This window comes from Cetorhinus maximus, chromosome 31 (assembly GCF_964194155.1).
Source record: "Cetorhinus maximus chromosome 31, sCetMax3.hap1.1, whole genome shotgun sequence".
In the NCBI taxonomy this organism is placed as follows: Eukaryota; Metazoa; Chordata; class Chondrichthyes; order Lamniformes; family Cetorhinidae; genus Cetorhinus; species Cetorhinus maximus.
Genome location: NC_135909.1, coordinates 21,769,938 through 21,781,788, shown reverse-complemented (window position 1 = coordinate 21,781,788; position 11,851 = coordinate 21,769,938). Strand labels below are relative to the sequence as shown.

The 11,851-nt window shown below is 41.5% G+C and overlaps 1 protein-coding gene across 1 annotated transcript; it reads left to right on the top strand.

Annotated features, from left to right (window-relative positions):
• The first annotated feature begins 6,266 nt into the window (after positions 1 to 6,266).
• On the top strand, positions 6,267 to 8,343 carry LOC144670290 (putative G-protein coupled receptor 139). The gene is made up of 2 exons (XM_078532778.1): positions 6,267 to 6,390; positions 7,442 to 8,343. The coding sequence occupies exons 1-2, from the start codon at positions 6,267 to 6,269 to the stop codon at positions 8,341 to 8,343; spliced, it is 1,026 nt and encodes a 341-aa protein (XP_078388904.1).
• Positions 8,344 to 11,851: the final 3,508 nt, after the last annotated feature.

The following is an 11,851-nucleotide window of genomic DNA, read 5'->3' as shown; positions in this document are numbered from 1 at the left end:
AAATCATAGGAAGCTGCTGAGTCGGGATCCAGTTTCCATGGGCACAGATTAAGTTAGAAAAGAAGTTGGAACTAGTTTGCGAGTAAAGGAAAAGGGTGAAGAGAGGGTATTTAAAAGGGAGCTGGCAGAAGGGCAGAGCAGTGAGAAGAGGAGTGAGAAAGGAAATACCAGTTCAGACCGCTGTACTATAACAACAGAACTGGCCTTGGTTCATGGGGAAATATTACTGGGGAAGATGCTGACTCTATCCTAAGATCCAGTGGGGAGCTGTTTAAATTTCTGCAAGTCCCCCCCGACCCATCAAACCAAACCACCACCACCCCCCCACCCCCGCCGAAGTTCCAGGAAAGGGATGTAGAGGCATTTTATCATTTCTTTGGAAGAGTTAGCTAAGCAGATGTGGTGGCAGAAGGAACATGCGAATTCGGAGCAGGAGTTGACTCTTTGGCCCCTCGAGCCTGCTCCACCATTCCATAAGATCATGGTTGACCTGAATGTAATCTCAACCCGACGTTCCTGCCTTCCCCTGGTAACCTTTTGCACCCTTGTTAATCAGAAATCTATCTAGCTCTGTCTTAAAATATTCAAAGTCTCTGCTTCTGTTGCTTTTTGATGAAGAGAGTTCCAAAAGCTCACAACACTCTGAAATAAATTCTCCTCATCCCTGTCTTAAATGAGTGACCCCATATTTTTTAAACACTGACCCCCTAGTTCTAGATTTCCACATCCAAGAGGATACATCCTCTTCACATCCAGCCGTTTAAAGCCCCTCAGAGTTTTAACAGTTTCAATTGAGTCGCCCCTTATTCTTTTAAATTCCAATGGATACAAGCCTAACCTGTCGAACCTTTCCTCATAAGACAACCAGCCCTTTCCTGGTATTAGTCTCGTGACCCTTCTCTGAATGCTTCTAATGCATTTACATCTTTCTTTTAATAAGGAGAACCGTGCTGTACACAATATTTGAGATCAGGTCTCATCAGTGCCCTGTATAACTCAAGTTCAAACTCCCTACGTTTGTAATCAATACTCCTCACAATAAATGATAACATTGTATTAGCTTTCCTAATTACCTGCTCTACCTGCATACTCACCTTTTGTGATTCATGTACCAGGACACCCAGACCCCTCTGAATCTCAGAGCTCTGCAATCTCTCACCATTTAGTTAATAAGCCTTTATTTTTCTTCCTTTCAAAATGAAATATTTCACATTTGCCCACATTATATTCCATTTGCCAGACCTTTGCACATTCACATAACCTATCTATGTAATTTTGTAGGCTCCTTATGTCCTCCTCACTATTTGCTTTCCTGAATATCTTTGTGTCAACAGCAAATTTAGTGATCATTCCTCCAGCCCCTTCATCCAAGTCATTTATAAAAGTTGTAAGAAGTTGAGGGCCCTGATTTGATCCCACTCATTACTTACTGCCAATCTGAAAAAAGACCCATTTATACCAACTCACTGCTTCCTGTTACCCAGCCAATCTTCTTCTATGCCAATATGTTATCCCCTATGCCATGAATATTTATTTTCTTCAATAACATTTTATGTCGCACTTATTCTCTGCATTATCTTGGCCTTTAGACAATTGAAGCAAAGTTAAATTCTAAACATAGCAGCCATAATTACATTGTTTTTCTTTCACAACGACTATCAAATGCCTTCTAAAATCTAAGTACAGTACGTCCACTGGTCTCCCTTCATCCACAGAATATATGACTCCTTAAAAGCAATCCAATCATTTGGTTAAACATGATTTCCCTTTTATCCTAACCATGTTGACTCTGCCTGATTGCCTTGATTTTTTTTTCCCTGTGTGCTGTCATAGTATCTTTAATGATAGCTTCTAACATTTTCTGTATGACAGATGTTAGGCTAACTGGCCTATAGTTTTCTGCTTTCTGTTTCCCTCCCTTTTCGAATAAAGGAGTTATGTTTGCTATTTTCCAATCTAATGGAACCTTTGACACATAAAAATATGTTCTACAGTGGACAAAGAAACCATGGGCTTGCTTTTAGCTCTCAAACATTTTGATGTGTATGTTTGCCATGGATACATAGAAACACTGGTATATACTGATCAAAACCCCTTAGTCATCGTGGAAGAAAAGCAATGTAATTATAGCTGCTATGTTTAGAATTTAACTTTGCTTCAATTGTCTAAAGGCCAAGATAATGCAGAGAATAACTGCATCAGATTTGTAGGAAAAATGAATGAATGAGTGTGTGAACACAAACTGTGCGTCAGTGAGCAGGTTATTGCTAAGCAAGTGCTGCTTGATAGCACTGTTGATGACCCTGTCCCTTACTTTACAGGTTATGGAGAGTAGACTGATGAGGTGGTAATTGGCCGGGTTGGATTTGTCCTGCCTTTTGTGTACAGGAAATACCTGGGCAATTTTGCACGTTACTGGTTAGATGCCAGTGTTGCAGCTGTACTGGAACAGCTTGGCTAGGGGCATGGCAAGTTTTGGAACACATGGGGAGGTGATAGCGTAGGTGTATTGTTACTGTACTGCTAATTTAGGGAGCTCGAGTAATGTTTTGGGGGTCCGGGATCAAATCCTGACACGGCAAATGGTAGAATTTGAATTTAATAAAAATCTGGAATTAAAAGTAATGATGACCATGATACCATTGCCAATTGCTTTAAAAACACATCACTCATGCATTTTGCACGTGACTCCAGGCCCACAGCATTGTGGTTGACTCTTAAATCCCCTCTGGACAAGGCTAACTATGGATGGGTAATAAATGCTGGCCCAGCTAGCGAAAAAAAAATCATCCTTCAGAGCTATTACCAACATCTGTTTCTTGTTCTCACGTGGAGTGAATCGAATTGGCTGAAGACTGGGATCTGTGATGCTGGGGGGCTGTGGAGGAGGATGAGATGGATAATCCACTTGGCATTTCTGGTTGAAGATTGTTGCGAATGCTTCAGCCTTATCTTTTGCACTGATGTGCTAGGCTCCCCCGCCATTGAGGATGTTTAATTGCTTTGAGAAGGTGGAATTGTGTACGACATGTTTCACAATGGCAATGGTTGCTACTGAAGCCTGCACGCTAGTTTATCCATTCAGCCGCCTGTCTCATCGAAGACATCATAGTAGGAGAGTGTAGCTCTTCGCCAAATCACTCCTTCTGTTGCCCTATTTATACCTTCCAATGCTTCCAACCCACCCGTTTCATTCAAACCTCAGGCATATTTCTTGAACTAATGGTTAGACGGACAGCCAACCCCATCATGGACATGTCACAAGTTTATTAGAGGCAGGCCATTGGGGACTTTAATCAGGAAGCTCATGATTGAATTGAAAGGCCGTGAGGGAAAGGAGTCACCCAGAGGAAGTGATCTGGTCCCCACTCAGTGGATAAGGATTTAATATCACCTGAAAGGTGGGGTATCGCAGGTATAAATCTAAATGCCACAAATACGTTGCCTGCCCGTGAACAGGTATTAGGCTGTTATTTAGTACATATGTATTTGATATCAGGTTTATATCGTTCAGGATTTCCTCTCAGGGGTGTGAACAAGCAGCAGGCAAACGTGATGAGGACATGAAACATTTAATTCCTAGTTTTAAGTTTTATTTTTTTCAAGTCTAAAAACTTCTCTCAACAAACTTCCGGAAGCAGAAATTGTGAACGTTTATCGCTCTCTGTACCCATGTTGTAACTGACATGTTTGAAAGCACTTAACCAATCAAACGATCATAAACGATAACACATGTTCTGATATAACAGCTCACAAACATAGTGGAAATAATTTAATATGTTCCAATAATATTGAACAATAAATTATGTCGATATCTACGGCAGGACTGCAGCAATAAAGCTACTGATCAATGTGCATTCTGAGGGGGGAAATAACCTCAATGCTTGGGAACGGAAAACAATAGGACCATAGAAAATAGGAGCAGTAGGAAGTCATTGGGGCCTTCGAGCCTGCACCGCCATTCAATATGGTCATGGCTGACCATCTATCTCAACGCCATACGCCCGATCGATCCCCATGCCCCTTGACACCTTTCGAGTTTAGATATTTATCCATTTCTTTCTGAAATATATTCAGTGACTTGGCCTCCACAGCGCTTTGTGGTAGAGAATTCCACAGCTTTACCTCCCTCTGAGTGAAAACGTTTCTCCTCATCTTAGTCCTAAATGGCCCACTCCGTATCCTAAGATTGTGCCCCATTGTTCTAGAGCATCCAGCCAGAGGCAACATTAACCATGCACCCAGTCTGTCCAGCCCTATCAGACATGTTTATGTTTCAAAGAGACCCACTCTCATTCTTCTAAACTCCGGTGAATATTAGCCTAGTCGGTCCAATCCCTCCTCATATGACAATCCTGACATCCTAAGAATCAGTCTCATGAATCTTCGCTGCACTTCCTCCATGGCAAGTATATTCTTTCATAGGTAAAGTGACCAAAACTGCACATAATACTCCAGGTGAGGTCTCACCAAGGCCCTGTACAGCTGCAGTAAAACATCCTTGCTCATGTACTCAAGTCCTCCGGCAATGAAGGCCAACATTACCATTTGCCTTCCTAACTGCTTGCTGCACCTGCATGCTTGTTTTCAGTGACTGGTGTACAAGACACGCGTGCAGGTTTATTTTCACTTCATATTCTGGAGAATGATTTGGAAAGGTCTGAACAAAACGTTGAATGGATAATTTCAGAGGCTGGAATACATAAACAATAATGTAGAAGGGATGAGAACTGAAGACAATAAAACATAATATTTGTGGGACAAAAGGTTTTGATATATTATTAAAACTTTATTTAGCTTGAAATGGAACGAGAAGTGTTCACACTCCTGCTCCAATAAATATGTAGCAGGGATTGGACTCTAGACAAAACAAATCACTACAGTGAATCCCGACAATCCGACAGTCTGACAATAGCCAGCATTTTAAAGAGAGATACAGAGAGGTTAGCTAAATCATTTCTGTTCAGGATGTAGAGGCTATCATAGAAACAAAGGTGGAAATTATGTTTCAAAGATTACGCTTAAATCAGACTCAGTCCAACCAGATAATTCTGAATGCAAACTAAGATGAATATTTGAAATTGGCATGAAAAGGAACATTTCTTTTTCCGGTGAATCTTGTTCTGAAGGGAGGTGTTATGTGATATCTGATTCACGTAACATTCGCAGTTGTGAGTGGCAGGATAAGTTGGATTTAGTTTGATGTAAAGAAAATGTCTGCCCCGTACTCTATGGCTGGAATCTTTTTGACAAGGAGGCAGCTGACAACATTTGGCGTCGGGTCAGCAGCTCGACGGGTTCCCACCCAAGGCCATCTTTCCAGAGGTGCGTCATCAGCGGGGAAGGACACTGACCATGCGGCAGTGGGTAGGCAAGCTATGTGATAAACTGACGCTGATGGGATCTTTGAAAGTTACCATGCCTTTACAACAAGAAAGTAGGAAAGTAAATTATAATTTAGCCTTTGTTTCAAAGGGATAGGAATATGAAAACGAAGAAGTCTTCCTGCAATTGTATGGGCCCCTGATGAAACCACGCCTGTAGTACGGTGTACAATTTCCATCTATTTATCGAAGGAAGGATACACCAGTCAGACGAGGACGGTAAGGAAGGTGAATGGCAAGATTACTAGGATGATGGTTCTGCCGGACAAAAATAAATTGGATTGGGCGGGTTCATATTCCAACTGGATAAATCCCGCCCCCCTCCCCCCCCCGACACGGCTCTACCTGTGATCTAATCAATTAGTTACATCCCTTGAACAAACACGTCACACCAGCAGCCTTCACTCTGGATTCAGCGTCCCCTGAACAGGAATTTTCCGGATTAAATAACAACAGCAAAACAAAACGGAAGAAATAAGCATATTCCTTCGAACACCCTCCCTAACAGCACTGTGGGTGTACCTACACCACATGGATTGAAGGGGTTCAAGAAGGCAGCTCATCACCACCTTCTCAAGAGCAACTAAGGATGGGCAACACATGCTGGCCCAGCCCTTAAATGAATTAAAAATAAACTGTTCAATAAAATAATATGAAAACTGAAAAGGAAACTTTCAGTCTTCTGATCTGATTAAGATGTCTTGAACTTTGCCAGGTTCCTCTTTTGTACACCATATTATAGACGCTGAAATCAAGGCTGCTGGTGTAATGTGTTTGTTCAAGTGACTGTAACTAATAGGTTAGATCATAGGTAGAGCTGTGCCAATGGGGAATTTATCCACTGTATAAATCAGGGTCCATTAGGAAGTCACAGCTTAGATCATGCGCCAGAGCTTTGGTTTCAAGACAAACGGGAATACTGCTTATCAGAAAAAAATGGAATATTCAGTCATTCTTCAGATAGAACACATTTACTATCCTATTCTTGCGGCCTTTGGAGTTATTGGTGAGCCATTATCTCAGCAGTAAGTGGCCCAGATCTGCGTTAACTGTGCTTCTGTGCTTACTATAGCTTTCCTGGCTGCATTTCTTTTTCTGTGGCTTCCTTTCCTGTTCTACTTTGTGGAAAGATGGAACGTTTATTTTTTTTTTCTGTTTTGTTATGCCTGCCTTGTAATAGTTGCATAACATCTGGAATTATCTTTTCTTGATGTAACCCTGGTAACCCTCTTGCATTTTTTTCCTGCACGGAATGGGTTGGGGTGAGGTTCCGCTACGAACATGTATGAAAGCATCAGAGGTTGTAACAGTTCCATCTTATGGGTTTAATTGCTCTGAAATCTTAATTGACGAATATGGCTTCAGTTCTAAATTGTGACATTGTTCACGTTGTTGCAAGGAGGCATTGGAATGCCCTCCTTCCTCACAAATGAATACAAATCATTTCCACTGTGTTGTTAAATGAAATATTTTTGGGTTTTTGTTACCTGAGTTTCGAGTGCATCTGTGGGAACCATATACCGTTCAATTAATTGGTAGATCATGAATTATAGGTGTTGGCATTAGCTTGACGTCATTAATTGTAACAATGTATTAATTATTACAGGAGAAGGAATTCCTACTATTGTGGGATCCTTTCTGAAGACGCGTTCTACTCTATTTCGTCCATGCATAGCAAATGAAGTGAACAGTGCAAGTGGACACATGCAGATTTGTTACATTTGTAAAAAGCAGCTGCTAAGTGGCGAAGCCACTGAAATATAATCTGATGTTTTTATACGTGTTGCAAACCTGATAACATTATTATTAAAAGCCCCTCAGCCTTTTCAGTGGAGCGGGTACTCGTTTTATTCATTAAATTGATGGATTTCCAATTAATTATTGATAAGTCTATTTAAAACTGGCATTTACTTGAAAACACTTCCCAAGTCAATAAACGTGTTTCCACCATTCGATGCAATAACAGCTTTATACATTTTATCTCAGATCATCTCGCACTGCTACTTTAGCGTTTGTAGAATCAATAATTTCACTGCTTCTTTTTCTCTGTCTTCCAGTTAATTTAGTGGCAATTATCATTCTTTCTCGAGGAAACTGTGGCCTCTCCAAATGTATCTCTCGCTACCTGGTGGGAATGGCAGCAGCCGATCTTATGGTTGTTATAGCTGAACCGATATTCTACAGGATTGGCCTGATGTATTTTCCCGATTCATTCCTGTCGATTACACATGTGTGCAGTTTTATTTACACCCTGGTTTTCACAGCTACAGAAGTTTCTGTGTGGCTCACAGTCGCTTTCACCTTCGATCGATTTGTGGCCATATGTTGTGAGGAGTTGAAAACAAGATATTGCACCGAGAAAACGGCAGCTGTGGTGATAGGGACAGTGAGTGTTCTGGGTTGTTTAGTGTCCATCACCTGGTACTTCAGATATCAGCCGGACTATACAATTGATAATATTCCCTGGCGTTGTATCTCTAAACCGAGCTACTTTACCTCGGCTGCATGGGCCGCATTTGTCATTTTTTATGTTATTTTAACGGCTTGTTTGCCGTTCTTTCTAATTTTCATGCTCAATCTCCTGACAGTCAGGCGTATTTTAGTTACAAGTAAAGGGCGCAAAGGCCTCCGGGGTCACAGCAATGGAGAGAAGCAGAAGGATACAGAAATGGAGACTCGAAGAAAATCCATCATATTACTTTTCAGTATATCTGGCAGCTTCATACTGTTATGGGTGACGCAGGTTGTGTTTTACATTTACCGGCGAATTGCAAACACATATTCTTACTCTGTCACAGAGCCTCTTTATTTCACACAATCTGCAGCCATTATGTTGCAGCTTCTTAGTACCTGCACCAACACATGCATTTACGTCCTGACTCAGGCTAAATTCAGAGGCGAGCTGAAGAAAGCTGTTAAATATCCATTTGATCGAATTGTTCAAACTTTGCAATCATAGAAAAAGCTGCATATTTTCAGGCAATTGAATTAAAGTCATTTCAATATTAAGTTCTTTATACAGCCTCTCGAACTTCAACACACACACACACAGTGGCAGAATGTACATTTTATTGTACCTAAATGGTTTCACTCTTGCATTAACTCGACGTTTGTTCTTGGATTTCCAAATCTCCATTCACCCAGAAAGCAACCTCGCCCCGCAACCATTCCTTGTCAATTGAAAGCCCTGTTCAGAGCCCCAGTTACATGATTTGACAGGACACTTGTCCCAGGCTGGTTTAAGAGAAAAGTGTCTCATCAGAAAAGCTCCCAAATCTCTGAGTACTGATGGCAATGTTCCGTGAATCAAAACCCCTTATTTCCACACCACTCTGTGAGTGACATGTTTACATCTGTAATCTGCCTGTCCCTAAACCAAATGCTCTGTGGTTTGGCGGTCAACCCAGAGGTGATTATTTTTGATGCTCTGCTTTTAATTCCGGGGTGAGGCACCTCCTTTACTACAAGCTGGTACCTCATACCTGACTGGCTTGCGGTCACTGCTTCCTGTCCATGATTCACTCTGCCTAAAATAATGGGTGTGACTACCTCCTGGAACAAAGTGTCCAGGTAACTCTTCCCGTCCCTGATGCCCCGCAATTTCGGCAACCCAGACTCCAGCTCAGCAGCTTGGAGCCAAAGTTGTTAAGATGGAGAAACTCATTATAATTGTAGAGGTCCGGGATTGCAGTGCATTGTCCGGATACCCCCTTTCTGTAGTCACAGCACACAGCCATTCCTGTCAGATGTGCCTAAACGTATTACTTTAATTAGTCAATTAGTTATTAATTTACACAGCTAAAGTAAGAGAAATTAACACCAATCCAGCTTGGAGACAAGGGAAGAAGACTTGCCACCGATTGGAGGCTCAGATCCTTTAAGGATACTAGCAGGAGAGAGGAGGCTCTAAGGGTCTGCGCTGCTGGTCGGTTTCCTGGATAAATTAGTTAAGGTAGTGGAGTTCTAATCATTTTAGGCGTTCTTGGAGGTAATGTACGTGTTAGCTGACAGGCTGGAGGGCCTGAGGATATTAGCTGCGGTGAGGAAGATCTGAGGTTCTTAAGTGGGGCTGGGGAACTGAGCTTAACAGTTGATCTGCGAATGAGCTGAGTATATTATTTTAACTGGTCAGTAGATGACGATCTTAAATGCTTTTGGAAACGTGTTGAACTCTTAGGCTGAATCAGGGACAGGTGAATATTTTAGAAGGAGTGGAGAGTCACTGAAAATATTTGGCAGGTTTTGGGATGAATTGAGGATATTAGGATAGGTGAGGGGGAGCTGAATATATTATGTGTTGGTGGGGGTATAATGGGAATATTATATGGTGACGGGCGTATCTAAGGATTATAGTCACGAACCTTACATTCCAATTCATGAGTGTTCTGTCCGGAGGAAGGCCCTTGACTTACTGTCAACTGAGGAAATTCTGTTATTGATGGTTTATCGCTTTCCACTCACAGGGACTGGGCGAAGTCCATCCCAGCCAGGGCAGGAATCAAGCCGGCAGTTTTGACGTTATTCTCAACTACACACAATATATTTATCCAAATGAGATCAATGGCTCCCAGATAGGGAGCGGCGGAGGATATTTAACGGGGTAGAGATGATATACAGATATGCAGGTCTTTGGTGAAACCACATCGGGAGCATTGTGTACAGCATTAGTCAACTTATTTATGGAAGGGTGTTGTAAGGGACATACATTTTTTTTCTATTGCACTGTTGTAAAGGACATATCTTTTTAGTTTCGGTTGGACTGTGAATTAGAATTACAATGGCTGCAGTTTGAAAGGCATGTTCACTGGAACAGCATGGGAGATATGTACAAAGCTACAGTCCTGGAACAGAGTGTGTCATGAAAGGCAGGGTGGTGCTGGAAAGGTGTCCTGGACCAAGGAAGCTCCCTGACAACAGCATTTTACTTGGCTTCTGATCAGGTGATCAAGGTTTTGTGTGAAAAGCAGGTCAGCAGAAAAGCTCCTGGACTGCAAAGGCAAACCATCTAAAACCTTTTTCCTTACTTGTATAACCTGTTTTCTCCCTCAGGAAAACACTTTAAAAAGGAAAAGGGGGGAAAGACTGTTAGAGACATTGAAAAGCAAGCTCTCAACCAGTAAACAAGAACTCAAAGGAACTTGGAAGATATCGATCAAAATTGACCCATTAGACCCTGTATTCCAGATTGGTGCTATTGAACTGTTTTGTCCCAACATTAAAATCCACGTTTTGTGTGCTTTATGTGTCGTGTGTGTGCGTGAAGTGTCGTGTGTGTGCGTGTTTGTGTGTGTGTGTGTGTAGGGATTTAAGAAGGGGGCAGTTTAAATTATAGTGTTTGAAGTTGGCAGTTCCTATTTCTTTCTTTTGGCACTGGTTAAAAAGAATTTGTTGAATAAACAGTTACTTTCTTAATTAAGTTTACAAACCTGGTGCTCGTATTTTATTAATCTATATTAAACAGTTGGGTAGAATTGGGGCAATCTGGTGGTTTGATTAAACTTGTCACCTTTGTTGTGGCTCGGGGAGCAGTGGGAATTGATATTACAGCGCACTATCCCCAGTGAGTCGTGTCCAATTTTGGGGACACCCAATGACGATTTGGGTGTATGTTTAGTAAGTAATACAAGCTAAAATAACGCACCACGTTTGTACTGTCAAAAATAAGATGGCACTGGAAACTGCTAAAGCTTTCCTGCAAATGGAAGAGATGCCCCTGACAATTTGACAAGAGTCTTACAATCGAATGGGCAAGGAAATTAAGAGTAGGATTGCGTGCCAAAGCTAGGAAGGCAGAGATAATCGAAGAGGTGCATAACTTTTGAAATTGGAAGTAATACCTGAGAGACCAAGTTTTCCAAGCGGTGGCTCATTGGAATGGTCTCACATTCAGGTGCAAATTGCAATAAAATGGAACTAGATGCAGCAGAAAAATAATGAGAAAGAGCATTCGAAAGGGAACAGGCAGGCAAAAAAAGCAAGAGAGAGATAAAGAAAACAAGAAAGGACATTAGAAAAGGAAAAGGTAAGAGGGATGGGGATGTGAAATCTTGATCTCCAGGGCAAATTAGAAAGGGCGATGTTAGAAATGGAGAAATATAAACTTGAACAGAAACGAGCAGAAAGAGAAAAAGAGAAAGACAGAGATCTGCAGCTTAAAATGTTGACAGTTAAAGAAGAGACACCAGTAGATGAGGCAGGACTTATTTCCAGATCAGCACCCAATGGAGAGATGTTTAAATATGTAGAAGCGCTTTCAAAACTCGGGGAAAGGGATGTTCATTCATTCTTTATTTCATTTGAAAAGATAGCTAAATAGATCAACTGGCCAATGAAGAATTGTACAACTGGCGAATGGAGAATTGTACAACTGGCCAAAAGAGAATCGTACAACTGGCCAATGGAGAATTGTACAACTGGCCAATGGAGAATTGTACAACTGGCCAATGGAGAATTGTACATCTGGCCAG

Excerpts from the sequence above, each read along its gene's own strand:
- LOC144670290 (XM_078532778.1), top strand. The coding sequence starts at position 6,267 with ATGCGCCAGAGCTTTGGTTTCAAGACAAACGGGAATACTGCTTATCAG. Across the intron at positions 6,391-7,441 it reads TGCGGCCTTTGGAGTTATTG|TTAATTTAGTGGCAATTATC; the intron begins GTGAGCCATTAT and ends TCTGTCTTCCAG.